This window comes from Neomonachus schauinslandi, chromosome 7 (assembly GCF_002201575.2).
Source record: "Neomonachus schauinslandi chromosome 7, ASM220157v2, whole genome shotgun sequence".
In the NCBI taxonomy this organism is placed as follows: Eukaryota; Metazoa; Chordata; class Mammalia; order Carnivora; family Phocidae; genus Neomonachus; species Neomonachus schauinslandi.
Window position 1 is genome coordinate 30,289,768 of NC_058409.1, and position 14,653 is coordinate 30,304,420.

General features: G+C 49.5%; 1 protein-coding gene across 2 annotated transcripts; it reads right to left on the reverse strand.

Annotated features, from left to right (window-relative positions):
• Positions 1-3,698: 3,698 nt before the first annotated feature.
• On the reverse strand, positions 3,699-13,380 carry ECSCR (endothelial cell surface expressed chemotaxis and apoptosis regulator). Of its 2 annotated transcripts, XM_044916858.1 has the most exons (10): positions 13,254-13,380; positions 9,894-9,938; positions 9,549-9,599; positions 9,329-9,388; positions 8,706-8,843; positions 7,438-7,551; positions 6,948-7,046; positions 6,727-6,763; positions 5,542-5,638; positions 5,007-5,372 (listed from the first exon to the last, which is right to left on the reverse strand). In XM_044916858.1, the coding sequence occupies exons 1-10, from the start codon at positions 13,312-13,314 to the stop codon at positions 5,364-5,366; spliced, it is 711 nt and encodes a 236-aa protein (XP_044772793.1). In that variant the 5' UTR covers positions 13,315-13,380; the 3' UTR covers positions 5,007-5,363. The 2 variants fall into 2 exon arrangements, with proteins under 2 accessions (XP_021557628.1, XP_044772793.1); XM_021701953.1 differs by lacking the exons at positions 5,007-5,372; positions 9,549-9,599 and adding an exon at positions 3,699-3,783 and having other exon boundaries at positions 13,254-13,376.
• Positions 13,381-14,653: the final 1,273 nt, after the last annotated feature.

The following is a 14,653-nucleotide window of genomic DNA, read 5'->3' on the forward strand; positions in this document are numbered from 1 at the left end:
GTTCCTGCTCTCGCTGTCTCTGTCTCTGTCAAATAAATAAATAAAAAATCTTTAAAAAAAAAAATATATATGCTAATGCCCGTTCTGTGCAAAGTGTATGTTTGGTCCTGGAGATTGAGAGACGGGTTTTGGGGATGTGAACCCAATCCTGAGATTTTAAGAACCAAGAAAACAGAAAAGTGAGGTAGATTTATGTAGAGGGCAGTCTAGGTATGCCCCTCTTCGTGCGTTTGCTTTGGCACAGCATCATTCGAGGGACCTCTGGAGTCTAGGGGTAGAGAAAGAAGAAGGGGGCAGGTGTTGGAGCCAGCATTAAAGCCCCTGTCTTTGCTGTTCCTTATCCTTCATCCATCCCATCCTACTCCAGGGCACCTCTGAGACTTTTCTCTTCTGTTCCACCCCACTCGTTTCCGTGGCCCATTTGCTTGTTTTCTGAAGGCCCTACGGAATTAGTAAAAGGAAAGTAAAATATTCCTGCGTTTTCCCACTCAGGTCTGCATGGGGCCTAGCAAAGAATAAAAGCAATTCTCATAGTGCCTTACTGACTCGTGCCTGTGGGTGAATTGGGATGGCCAAAGATCAGGTTTCAAAAGTGAAAAATGATCAATTCCTTCCAAAACAAAAAATTACTTAGAATTCATTGAGATCTTACCCAGGAAGAACACATCAGTATGCCAACTATGATACCAAGCAGCAGCTACTTAGGCATTTGGGGACTGGGAGATGATCAGCTGGAGACACAAACTGATAGGGTAAACTCCTCCAGTTGTATGCAGTTCTTATTCCTTCCCTGCAGTTAGTGGAGGCTGTAGGATATGTGAGCATCAGTATGCTAAGGAAGCCACTTGTGCTTTGCAGACAAGGGCCCTGATCAGGGATATACATTAGGTGATTAAACTTAAGAAGGAAATTTATTTGGTTTTGAGAAACTAGACTGCTCTAAAATATGGACAGGGGAAGGTGGGGTATGCCTTAAGAGTCTAGGGGCACAGGGCTAAGGTCTGGAGGTACTCAGAAATGTCAGAGTGCTATGAAGTGAGAGGTATCTGATTGATAGTGGGGGTGCTAGAGCACTGTGGGGAGTAATTGGATTGAGAAGGGGTACTGTGAATTATGGGGCTACTTAGGAGTAGAGTCCAGGTTCAAGAATGCTGAACAAGATTTGGGAAGTTGCAGCCTTTTGGAAATGTCTGGTACCTCAACAAACCTTTTCCATCATCCTCTGAAACCTCACTCCCCACTTTTTTTCTACAAGACTCATTTAGTCCTAAATCAGTAAAAAATGAATTAGCATGGTAACCTTGTCAGATATTGCCAGCAAACATACCCTTTAGCTCATTTACACCTGAATTAACACTACTAGATGAATGTTTCTATGACTGTAGCACTAAGACTAACTTAGAACTCCAAACCTCAACATTTAGAACACTTCTGTGCCAGTTTTGGCTTAAGCACACCAACCACTCAACAAAACAATTCCCACTATCAAATTCAGTCTCTGTGTTTGTTAAAAGAGGAAGCTTTGGGCTCAGAAGGTTCAGGATGGAGGTGCCCGGGGAAAGTAACCAGCAGGAGTAGTGAGGAAGCAACTGGGAAGGAAATAAGGGAAGAGAATTTGGGAACTCTGAGGTGGTTCTCAAGGAGAAGGACGTAGGTATAGAAAGAAGTTCAAAGAGGTGATAAAGGATGTCCACAAATCCAGAAGGAGACCGCTGAGCAGAGCCACACGATGTTGTCCAACAGATTCAAATTGAATTGATTAGTACTAGCCTGGCTTTAGGAAATTATATGCATGTACTAGGCCAAGGGGCCTGCAATGATCCTTCATCTGCTAAACCATTTTATTGAGAGCTGGCCTCTGATTTCTATCAGTTTTCTCTACTTTTAGAAATATTTGTTGAACTGTAGTGAATTCTTTCTGGTGATACTGAGGTTTGCCTTGTGCCCTATATGATTGAGATACTGCCCCATTTATCCCTGGAAGAAAGATACTGAGTAAATGTTCCCTCTGTCCAACTGGGCCTGTGTGCCTGAGCTGGTTTGTTGGTTGCCCTCCTATAAGATGGGGAAAGAAGCAAAAGAAGGACCCTTTACAGTAACCACCCCACCCCACCACCTGTTCCTGCTTTGGGGCCATCTAGTCCTGTGTTAGAATAGGGAGGAAGCTGTCTTGTAAATGGCCACCATCCTGTTGTCTAGACATCAAGGAAGAGATACTGTCTCAGGGAAGTTGCAGGGGCTGCAGAAGGCTGCACTCAGATTTCCTATCAGAGGTGGGTTCTTGTATTTGCATATATAGTAGGATCCTCTAGCAGAACTCCTTCTAAAGCAGTTTGCTAGAGAATTAAGTGAATTCATCCTTGCCCCCTTCTCAAAGGAAAGCTATTTAGCAACAGGAAAAGCAACCTGGCTAATGAAGAACTGCAATGTCGGTTTCTGGGTAAAAGCCATCCAATCTCATATTCATACCAGTTCACACCCTTTCCCCCGCATATAAATACCTTATGACTAACAGCTCATATCTGCAGGACATTGTCCAGAGTCAGGGGGAAGTTTGTCTTAGAATGGAGACATCAACTGAGTTACCTAGAGTGAACCTCATGTTCTTGACCTAATTTGTCCAGTATGATAAGCAGCTGAATGAAGTGCCCATGGCAGCCAGAATAACAACAACAATTCAAACAGAATCTAGTACTTCTAGACATTGTTATGTCACCTGGAGAGTTCTATCACAATGATGGATTTTTTGTGTGTGTGCTGGAACTGGCTAGGAAGTCGTGCTTTTTGCAGTGTGGCTTAAATAAATATCTCTGAGTTATTTTTAAAAATGCTGTCATATTTTAGGGGCACCTGGGTGACTCAGTTGGTTAAGCATTTGCCTTTGGCTCAGGTCATGATCCCAGGGTCCTGGGATTGAGCTCCCTGCTCAGCAGGGAGCCTGCTTTTCCCTCTCCCTCTGCCCCTCTCCCCAAATAAATTATTTTTTAAAATGCTGTAGTATTTTTTAAAATGCTGTAGTATTGCTGTCATAGGTTGGAAATAGACTCTGAGACTCTGAGATTTGCATGCTGAGGGTTTATTGGTGAGTGCTCCTGGGAACAAGAGCTGTGAGGAGTAAGGGAAGCCGGATTGGACAGAGGGGGAAATTGAGGCAAGAGGTCTAGGTCTTTATCCCACCCCTATCAACCAGTCATCAGCCAGCTATGAGCCCTCAGCAGCCAATGCTCCTTTTTTTTTTTAATTTTGAGCAGCCAACACTCCTAACAGCTGGGGAAACAGCGCGTTGACCTTGAAGTGAGACCTGGGTGGTGATACTCCACATTGTCTGCTGCAATTGCCAACTAGTACTTCTGCTTCCCACATGTCTCCACATTTACTATTCCATTTTACCTACCAAGTAGCTATCAAAGGCCAGTTAGGAATCATTCTTCCCTCAAGACACAGGGAAATCTTTTTTTTTTTTTTTTTTTAAAGATGACAGAGAGAGAGACAGCAAGAGTGGGAACACAAGCAGGGGGAGTGGGGGAGGGAGAAGCAGGCTTCCCGCGGAGCAGGGAGCCCGATGTGGGGCTCGATCCCAGGACACTGGGATCATGACCTGAGCCGAAGGCAGACACTTAACGACTGAGCCACCCAGGTGCCCCAAGACACAGGGAAATCTTAAGTCCAGAGAATGTAGAAGACTTGCCCAGACTCACCTAAGACTTGTCTCTGGCTTCCACCCAGGGTGATCTCTACTCAAAAGATTGTGTTCATTTTTTCTTACATCTAGAGTTTATAGAACTGTAGAATATAAGAACCAGAAAAGATAGTGAAGACCAAATAGTCCAGCCACCTTGCTTTAAAAGTAAGAAAACAGGCTGGGAGCTGGGGAGTGATTTTGCCCAGCTGCACAGCTCAGCCTGTGATGACAATTCCTGCCGTCAAGAGCCAGTTTTTATGACCTTCGATGTGCTGGGCACCGTGTACCAAATAGGAGCTACAGAGGTGACTAGATTTCAAGCCTTGTCCTAGAAGATTTTAGAATCCAATAGGTTTCTTCAGTCCGCTTGAATAGTTGCAAAGAAATTGTTCCAGGCTTTCTCTCTCAGATCACCTCGCAGAGTCTAAATCCAGAAGCAAATAGCATATTGTTGCCCGTTGTTCCGAATGTGTAAGCTCCTTGTAATCTGAACTGCCAACTAGCAGATACTTATAAAGTTAACCCCTCTGTGCAGACACACACAGGTGACTCTTCCACTGAATTTTCCCCAACCAAGATTCATTTCCAAACCAGTGTCATGGTGGAGATTTCTAAGAAAATGAGTAACTTCGGGCTCCCTGCTTGGCAGGGAGTCTGCTTCTCCCTCTCCCACTCCCCGTTTGTGTTCCCTCTCTCGTTGTGTCTTTCTCTGTCAAATAAATAAATAAAATCTTAAAAAAAAAAAAAAAGAAAAGAAAATGAGTAACTGCTTTTCCTCCTTCCCTTTAAAAGACTTAAGAGTGTTTGTCACCCTTTATTCTCTTTCTAGGACACAAAGATTACAGCTGTATGGGGTAAAGGGGGTGGGTTTTGGCTTATGAAGTCACAGACCTACCCCTGTTCCAGACCTCCCCGGTGTTATTCCAATAGCTAGGACCAAAGCGAGGCATGTCTACCCTGAGGCAGGCAGAGGACATCTGCCCTCATATTACTCAGCTCTCCCTGCTGGACTTCCCTAGTCAGAATGCGCTGTGCCTCTCATGTTCTCACTCTCCAGGTTCAACATGTCTTTACTGGTGACGAATGGTCACTCTTTCCAGCTCCCTTTCTCTCTCCTCTCTTGAAGCGATTAGTCCCTCAGGACCTCATTCCTCCTTAATAATCCGGGGGAACTGAGGCAGACCTGACAAAATGTTCAGTCTACCTCGCAGGTTGCTCGGAGAGCTCCCCACAGGGGCAGAAACTTGGATCCATACCTTGCCCAGGAAAGGAGACCCCGCAGCTGCTAGAGCACCGTTAACAAACACGCACGAGAGCACAGACCTTAAAAGAAATTAGACCGTCGGCCAGAAAATAATTTTAATGCAAAGTAGCAAAGGCCACTCCACTTTGTCATTTTCCTTGCTCTTGCTCTCCAGACTCCCCCTTCCTGTGACGGTGAGCAGGTGGGAGGAGCAGGCTGTGTTTCCAGAGTGGCTGCCCATATGGGAAAGAGTCTCTCATACTGGCAGCTTGCTCCTAGATCTGGAGGAATGCCAGTGTCCTTTTAGATCTTGGAGTAAGTGTGAAATAATAAAATAATTTATATGTGGTTCGTGCCTCTACCACTTCCATCGCCTTCCTCTTTACAGACACAGGGCAGCTGCGTCATCCTTTGACCCATGGGGACCCAACATTGCTTCTAAAGAACCTGCAAAATAAATACATCATGAAAAGGGGTGAACTTCTCAGGAGTGGCGGATTAGGGAAGAGGAGAGCAGAGCCTGCATCTCTGAAAGTATCTCCTTTCTGGTTAAGGAACTAGAACCTGAAGGTAAGAAAAGGAGAGAGAAAGGAGGAAGGAACCAGGAAAAATGTACCTTTTCTGCTGTGGGGCATCCTTTGCTGTTATTCATGTTGATATTCTTCATGGAGATCAGGGTGATGCTGTCTTTCTCTCCATTGGCTGTAGAGCAGCTGGGGGTAAGAAAGGAACATGGGTTGTAAAAGGGAGGAGAAGGAGGGCAATGGGGTGGTCAGGCAGCTGTGGGGTTAAGTGCTGGAACTTCCACCTATGTTTCGATAAACCTGTATTTTGGTGGTGGACCCTAATGAAATGGGAGTGTGCTTGGAAGCCTAAAAAACTTGTATATAAATCTTAGTTTTTCTACTTGCTACTTGCGTGATCTTGACCAAGTTACAACCTCTCCAAGTCTCAATTTGTTCAAATGTACAGAATGCAGTGTATCTGTCTTGAGGAATTGCTGTAAGGATTTGAGATAATATTATAAAATACCTGCCATAGTGCCTGGCACATACAAGATGTTCCTTAAATATTTTCTTATTTAAAGGGTATATTAGAGGGGCGCCTGGGTGGCTCAGTTGGTTAAGCGTCTGACTCTTGGTTTCAGCTCAGGTTGTGATCTCAGGGTCATGAGATCCAGCCCTGCGTCGGGCTCTGAGCTCAGTGTGGAGTCTGCTTAAGTTTCTCTCTCCCTCTTCCTCTGCCCCTCTCCCCTCCTCTCTCTCTTTCTCTAAAATAAATCAATAACATTTTTTTTAAAAGCGGGGTATATTAGAATCTGAATTCCTACATTTTTCATGAGGGAGTTATAGAGGCTTAGCCCACAGGCTGAAGAGTTCCAGTTCATCTCCTGTCTCCCGATTGTTTCATTTTAGGGTCGCCCCTGTCCTGCCCATCCCTAGTCCTGGCCTCAGTGGTGGCTGTCAAGATTCCATGCATGCTTGTGGGAGCATATGTGCAGAAGGTTGGAAGTATCAGTTCTTTTTTTTTTTTTAAGATTTTATTTATTTATGTTAGAGAGAGAGCAGGGGGAGGGGTAGAGGGAGAGGGAGAGAATCTCAAGCAGACTCCTCACTGAATGCAGAGCCTGACACAGGGTTTGATCTCACGACCCTGAGACCATGACCTGAGCTGAAACTAAGAGCTGGATGCCCAACTGACTGAATCACACAGGCGCTCCAGGAAGTATCAGTTCTCTCTTGGAGTGGGGGACTGAGAGGTCAGACAGATGATTCCTCCCTTACACCTCTGACAATCTTACCTTTCAGATAGCCCCGGACTCCCAGGTTTCTGGGGATCTGTAAAATATTCAAAGGCACAAATTGGGGGTCACATGCTATAACTCAGAAGCCCACCCAAGTGGACTGCCCTTCTGTCTCATCAGTGGTGCTTATGTGCCATTCTTTTCCTAAACTCCAAATGTAGCTCTTGGTCTCTTAGCAAAGAGGGGCAAAGGGGGGCCCTGAGTGGCAGGGCATGTACCTTCAGACTCTTTGTTCTTCCGACACTTAAACCTTAGACTGACCACACTGACTAGGACGATCACCACAACCACCAGGATGACAATGAAGCTGATAACACCTGAACAGGGAAAAGGACAGGGTAAAGGTGAGGCAAAGGAGGGTCAAAAGGGGGCAACAGGAGTCCAAATTCCCCTCCCAGCTAAGTGCTGTGTAGATAGGCTCTGAGAGCAAAGTGAATTCCCCTTCTCTGCTGAATGAATGAGCTCTCAGCCCACTACCCCTGCCCAGAGCGAGCTCCACAGCCCTGCCTCACCCACCCATAAGAACATGGAACCCAGCAGAGCCCAGAAGAGCTGACTGGAGGGCCAGTTGAGGCTCCTTCCTACCAGGGCCTTCTTCATCAGCCAAGCCCTCCTAGAACAAATAGGTGGGATTTAAACTTGTGTTTCCAGATCCAGAGTCCAAGTTAGTTCTTGGTTCTGCCACTCTTCCCACCTTCTCCCTCTTACCAAATGCAGCCACAGTGAGCACCGTCTCTGATGTGGGGCTGGGCAGGATGGAAGAGTCTTCTCTTGTCCTCAGACTCATGGTGGTTGATATGGGAGTAATATTTTGAGAAGTGTCTGAAATGGAGTGGGGATGGGTGCATCAGTGACGGGACTGGGATGGCCCACCAGAGAGAGAGAAAGCTAGCTCCCCTCCCACTTCCCCAGGTAAAGAACTCAGAAGGAGCTCATGCCCTACAAAAAAGACTTCCTCCTTGCCACTCAGACCAGATCTCATGAGGATGGAGGTCGGAACTGGGTAATGTGGGATCAGGTGAATGGCACTGCTGGTTGCTCATGTTACTAGCTCCAGGGGACTCCAAAAATTCAAGATGGCCCCCCCCCCACCGTTAATCTCTTCCCACCATCCCCTTGGGGCCCATTTATGCTCCAGAGATAGGGAGCCAGGCTGGGCAATGTAGAGCAATCTGTGTTTTGCCAAAGGTTGAAGTGGGTGGAAAAAAGCTCACTGGATGTTTATCCCCAGGCACCGATTTAATGAGGCAGGCTGCCAGTTAAGGGACACAAGTTTCTGGCCCTCTTAAAAAGTAGTGCTATCACCCATCTCTTCCCCTCTTCAACTCTTTTTTTTTTTTAAGCTTTTATTTTTAAGTAATCTTTACACCCAACATGGGGCTTGAACTTGTAACCCTGAGATCAAGGGTCACAGCTCCAGCGACTGAGCCAGCCAGGCACCCCCTCCTCCACTCATTGTACTGCAGGTCTGATCGCTGTCCGTTTCCTTATCCATCCCTGCACTGCCAAGTAAGTCTGTGAGTATAAAGAATTTTCAGAGCCAAGGGGTAGGATGAGAGAAACGGTCAGGCTGCTGTGCTGGGCCTATATGCCATGAACCAGCAGGTCTACCCCCTCCCAGCTCTTGCCCCACATTGGCGTGTGAAGGTCAACCTGCCCCAAAGAGTGTGTGGCCCTAGCCAAATGCCTTTTGCCTCCCTTGCCATCATTTTGGGTTCTACCTCTCCCTTTCCCCTCCATGCCTTTATCAGTCCCGAGTCCATCCAGGCTCCTTTTGCCTTCATTGTGACCAGGCCCAAGGCTGTGTCTCTACCTCCCACCAAACCTCTCTCATCCCCAAATCAGGCTGCCACTGATGTGGATCCTGGCCCTGTGAGGCCTCCTTGTGGGGCAGATCCTGGGTCTTCTGAGGAGGTGGAGAAGGACCCCAACCAGACATGACCCCATGCTCTTGACCCTCAGCCCCAGGTACTCACCAAGTCCTGCTGTGTACTTCTGTGTCTGGGACTGAGTCAGGCCCAGCGGGGACTGGGAGTGACCATCCACAGTACTGGTGCTCGGTGTCACGGGTTTCCTGGCTACCATGAGGACCTGTGAGGCCTTCTCTGGAGCTGCTGTGGATTAGGAAGCATGGGTAGGCCTGCTCAGGGCCTCAGCCAGCCTGTACGAGGGGGCCTCTTTAGTCCAAAATCTTCCTTTTCTTTACTGCTTTCAGTTCCAGAAGGAGCCATCCTCTCTTCTAACTTTGGGCCTTTATCTATAAAGGCCTCTGCCTGGAATATACCCTACCACCCTCCACCCCACACTCCTCATCTGGTTAACTCCCTCTTGGGCCTCAGCTTCCGAGGTCACTCACTCTAGCATGTCTTCCCAGGCTCCTGAGTCTGAAGCGGCCTACGTCTGTGTCTGTCTTGGCCCTTGCAGCCCTTTCTGCTTATGCTCATCACAGCCCTTTCCCCCTGCTTTGTAGTTGGCAACATACGGTCCTGTTTACTTGTCTGTTCCCCCACTAGTCTGTATTCTCCTGTAGGGCAGCAACTGTGTCTGCTTCCTCACTGGGCCCTCCCCAGGGGGCATCTGGATCTGAGCAGCAGAGTACCTGGGGTCCCAGTGCTGGCCAGAGGGCTTGGGCTGCTGGGCTCTGAGGAAGGGCTGTCTCCTGCAAGGACAGAGGCAAGGGGAGGTTGGAGGGGGCAGGCTGGGTGACACCACAGTCCCTTGCCCACCTGAGAACCCTTGGGCTCCAAGCAGATCTGAAGGGCTGGGCAGGGGGCCGGGCAGGGACAGAGACCTGCCCCTCCGCAGCCACACTCACTCACCTATGTTGGAAGAAAGTAGCTTTGTGGTTAGACTTTGATGGCTGAAGGCTCCTGAAATAAATCATCTGAGGCTGACGGTCACTGCTACATATAGTTCTGTCTCCCTCTCTTCTTCCCTGTAGCCTGAGTTTTCTAGTCTTTCTCCCTGCCCCCCCCCCCCCGCCCCCGCCAGCCATTTATCTCTGTCATCTTCTGAGGCTCATTAGCCTGGGTCAAGCTGGACTCAGCCTTCGATGTCCTGAGATCTCTGGCCCTGGCCCCCGTGACCTGAGCTCTGTGCTCCTCTTGCCCTTCCTAAGCTGCCAGGCCTAAATGCCAGAGTAGGCCCCGTGCGTTTGGTCTTACCCTGAGGGCGAGATGTCTGCATTGTCGTGGGCTGGGAGTGGTGGCCTGCAAGAGAGAGCAGAAGACTTTGACTCACTTGGTGAGTCTCTTGCCCAGCACAGAGCCCACAGAAGAACCCAGGCTTTCCAAGCCCTCCATGCTGGAAGGCAGACACACTTGGCAGAGGGCTGCAGGACGTGGCTCTGGCTCACAGGGCTAGCTTCCTCTGAAACCACCCACCACTCAATAGCACCATCACCACCACCTCATGGTTCAGTGTCCCAGAGTCCTTTCCGGTCTCTTTAATCCCACGTGGGTTTTATGCCAAGCTGATAGGAGGTCAGGGGAAGGTTATTTCAAACTAGTGATTTGTCCAAGGACAGAGGGCCAGTGACCTGTGACATCTAGATAAGGACCTAGGACTTCAGGTTCTTGCTACCCTACCATTGAGCCATCCATTTCTCCCTGTGAATATTGTCATCTTGGTCCTGCCCCCAAGGGAAAGGGATGGAAAGATGTGGTGAATAAAATGAGGTTAGGGATTGGGGTTGGTATCTGGGCTGTCTCTCTGCCCGCCCCACCCCCCAGCTAGAAGGAGGGGTGCACACAAGAAGCGAGTTCTGAGGTATATGTAGGGGGGCAGGAAAGCTCTAGAACATGTGGCCAATTTTACTTTCATAGGCAGAGGCTACTTCAGAAATGGCCCGTTGTTAGCCAAACCCAGGGAGGAGCCAGTTACCAGGAGGCCCCAGTCAGAAGCCCTCATTGGCTTTTTTGTATGGACACGTGTACGCCTGTGGACCTCGGGGTCGATGTGTACGTGTGCTTGTGTGCCCCTCTGTGTGTCCCCTGTGTGTGTGGGACCTGAAAGGTCAGGTTATGTTTGCTCATTTTCCACAATGAAATCATTCTTGAAACCTGTGAACAATGTGAAAGGAAAACAACGCGGGGAAGTGGAGCCGCCCAGCTGGGTTCCCGTCACTCTGCCACGGCTGGGACCGCAGCCTCTGGCCTGGCCTTCGGCCTCCCAGGCCCCCGTCCACAGGGAAGTCCCAAGCCTGGGCCTGGGTGAGCCGAGGTGGCCGCAGCCAGGGCCTTCCCAGCCTGCGGCAGCCTGCCACTCTGTTTATTTTCCTTAGCCACTGCCTTCCTCCATGGGGCTATCACTTTGGATGGTGTGGGTTTAATGGTTTCCAAACCCAAGCTTGCCCAAACCCTGGCTGTGTTTTTCCAGGTCACCAGTCTCTGGTAGCCCCACCCCGGGTTTGGGTGGGGACATCAGAGGGGGATTAACACTTGTAGGTGCCCGAGGCTAGAGAGAACTCTGCCCAGTTGTAAATGACCCTGGAAGAACACCTTTCAAGGCACAGCCTGAAAACACCCGGCTGTTACTGATCAAGCGTGTCCTAGGTACCGTCTGCGCTCTATCAGGTTGTAACGTTAGCTTTTAGCGAGTAGCCACAGTGTACTGCCTTCCTGCAGATGTGGAAACAAAATTAGGGTCTCGGAAGGAGTTCCAAAGTCACGGGCTCCAAGTGCCAGTACCCTGTTCTCTGTCTTCTGGCCCTGTCCCCCTACCAGAACTTTCTGTCACCAGTGGATTCCTCTGTGAGTAGGGGAGAGATTTCAGGAACATCTGTTTCTGCAGGCCAGGGTATCTCTGACCACTGGGCTTGCAGACAGCCCAAGAACCCCACAACCCCGGCCACAGAGATTCTGATTTTCCTGCCTCTCCTCCCTAATCCCTACCTGCTTCATGACCTTCCAGCTTCTCCTTTCTCCCTCACCACCACCCCCGTCCCCTATTTTCCTCAGTAGCATAACTTAGTAGTTAAAAAAATCACAGATTTTGGAGTCTGACAGGTGTGAGTTTAAGTCCAGACTCGACCACTTTCTCTCTGACCTGGGCCCCTTCTTTAAAATGCAAATGACAGGCGCCTGGGTGGCTCAGTTGGTTGAGCGACTGCCTTCGGCTCAGGTCATGATCCTGGAGTCCCGGGATCGAGTCCTGGGATCGAGTTCCGCATCGGGCTCCCTGCTCAGCAGGGGGGTCTGCTTCTCCCTTTGACCCTCTTCCCTCTCATGCTCTCTGTCTCTCACTCTCTCTCAAATAAATAAATAAAATCTTAAAAAAAATAATAATAAAATAAAATGCAAATGGCTTTCATACCTCATAAGTGCTTGTGTGGATAAGAAAATTCATATAAAGCGCTTAACCCCGTGCCTGACAGACAGTCCACGCTCAATATATGCTAGACATTTTTATTTTTGCGCCATTCTCTCCAATCCTCCAAGTTTCTGTGTATCCAAGTCAAGTCTCCTTGTGGGCCTGATTAGCCTCAAAAGGGTTCCTCAAGGAGGATAGTAAGTGTGCTGAGATTTTGCGATGATAGATGAGGAAATTCGCAGGGCAAGGGATGAGCTTGGCTTATGCAGAGTTTACCCAGGGCATTTCAAGCCCTGCTGCTTGCCTGGACAGTGCCCTCTCACGAGTCTCGCCTTTTAATCTCCTCTGCCATTCCTGTGGTTTCTACAAGAGTCTAGCCCCCTCCCCCCCACACACACCAGGGGAGAGCCACCCTCTCTCCCCGTCCAAGCATTTTGCACTCTTTGCTGCTGCCATGAGGGCAGGCTCATAAGTCTCCAACAGAGGACTGCTGGAGAGTGAGGTGGGGGTGGGGAAGGGATGACCAAAGGGAAGTTGCTGCCCTGTGAGTCAGAATCTCCTGGATTTCTCATGGTTCCCAGCAACTGCTCCCTAATTAGAGGACCCCTTCTGAGCGGCTTCACACCTCATCAGCTAGCAGAGTCCAGTCTCAGAGGTGTCATTTCCAGTCATCTCCTCTGGGTGTCTTCTCACCCAGCCCCCCACCGGGCAAGGGTGCTGTGTACATCCTCTCTGATAAACAGTTCTTTGTATCTAACCTGAGTCCCTCTGGCCGTGATTGGAGCTTCAAGTCAACATTTGGAATTCCCAAGTTGTTACTCCTCATGTGAAAGAAGAATAAGGATCACCTGTAAAGCCCAAGGTGCAGACAATTTTGTGCTAGAACACCCTGGAAGGAGCTTTCTGGCCTCAGTCTCATGCCAAGAGAGTCACTTCCCCACATTTCAGGAGGCCAGCCTCTGTGGGGACCGCGGTTCACCCTGGCAATTTTCCCACAAAAGGGTTTAACCACATCTCGACTTTACCTTCGCTCAGTAATGACCCCCTCACCCCCAATTCAACTGGGTCCCTTCATGAGAAGGCTCTGGAATTTCCCTTGGGCATGGGCCTGGATGGAGACCATATGCCTCGTCCATGGTGAAGGACGGATAGGCGCCCAGGACTACCAGCTGCGGGAGAGGAGCTGCTGAAGCAGAGAGGCAAGTGCCTCTTACCTTGGAGTAGGAGGAAGCCAAGGATGGCCCAGCACAGCGGCGTTGCTCCGACGGTGCCCATGTCAGCCGGGTCTGTGGCGGACAGGCAGCCGCTCCGCGGTGGCTCTGTCCATAGTGGAGAAGAGAGGGAGTGCTGGGGCGGGGTGGGGGGTGGGGGCTGGCTCTCCAGGAGCTTCCTGTCGAAGAATAGAAGGAAACAGATTGGGACTGGCTCCAGGGGCCCTGCTCAGCCCGGCAGCCCAGATGAGGATGTAAGGCTGAAGCAGCAGTGACCGTGTCCAGGGCTCTGCCAGCCTGGGCTAGAGCTACTGGGGTGTCTGTCCTCCAGGGCCTTTCGACAAAGATCAGCGATGGCCGCGAGGCTCAATGCCCCCTCTCTTCCCCTCTAAGGGGGCCATCACGTCCCTCCACACACCGTCTGGAGGCTTTTGGAGGTTTTCCTGGAGTCTAACTCCAACCCCTCCCCATACTGTTTCAGACCAGGTCCCCCTCTCCCATGATTGAGCCCTAAAGCTCGGCCCACCAGCCATCCATGCTCTGTAGACGCTGAATGCTTCCCAGTCCTCTCCCTCCTCGGGGCTCCCAATGCAAATGGGACTCCCAGCATCTTTCAGGGAGGCCATACAAACATTGTTCTTCTTTTTTCTTTTTTTAAGGTTTTATTTTTAGGTAATCTCTACAACCAACATGGGGCTCAAACTTAGAAGCCTGAGATCAAGAGTCGCATGCTCCCCTGACTGAGCCAGCCAGGCACCCCTCTGGTTATTCTTTTTTTTTTTTTTTAAAGATTTTATTTATTTATTTGAGAGAGAGAGAATGAGAGAGAGCACATGAGAGGGGGGAGGGTCAGAGGGAGAAGCAGACTCCCTGCCGAGCAGGGAGCCCGATGCGGGACTCGATCCCGGGACTCCAGGATCATGACCTGAGCCGAAGGCAGTCGCTTAACCAACTGAGCCACCCAGGCGCCCACCCCTCTGGTTATTCTTAACAATTCTTAATGTTACAGGGCTGCATTCCCTCCCAAGGCTCTAGGGCAGTATCTTTTTTTTTTTTTTAAGATTGTATTTATTTATTTGACAGAGAGAGAGCACAAGTAGGCAGAGAGGCAAGCAGAGGGAGAAGGAGAAGCAGCCTCTCCGCTGAGCAGGGAGCCTGACGTGGGGCTCGATCCCAGCTGGGATCACGACCCCAGCCGAAGGCAGACGCTTACCCGCCTGAGCCACCCAGGCGCCCCTCTAGGGGAGTATCTGTTCCTTGCCTCTTCTAGCTTCCAGTGACTGTTGGACATTTCTTGGCTTGTGGTCACATCACTTCAATCTCTGCCTCTGTCTTCACATCACCTTCTCCTTTGTGTGTCTCATTTTTTTTTTTAAAGATTTTATTTATTTTTCAACAGAGAG

Bases quoted from the DNA above. Each gene is read 5' to 3' on its own strand.
- ECSCR (XM_044916858.1), bottom strand. From the start codon at position 13,314: ATGGGCACCGTCGGAGCAACGCCGCTGTGCTGGGCCATCCTTGGCTTC. The intron at 9,939-13,253 runs GTAAGAGGCACT...TCTCTCTTGCAG, and splicing joins TGGCTTCCTCCTACTCCAAG to GCCACCACTCCCAGCCCACG. The intron at 6,764-6,947 runs GTACATGCCCTG...AATATTTTACAG, and splicing joins GAAGAACAAAGAGTCTGAAG to ATCCCCAGAAACCTGGGAGT.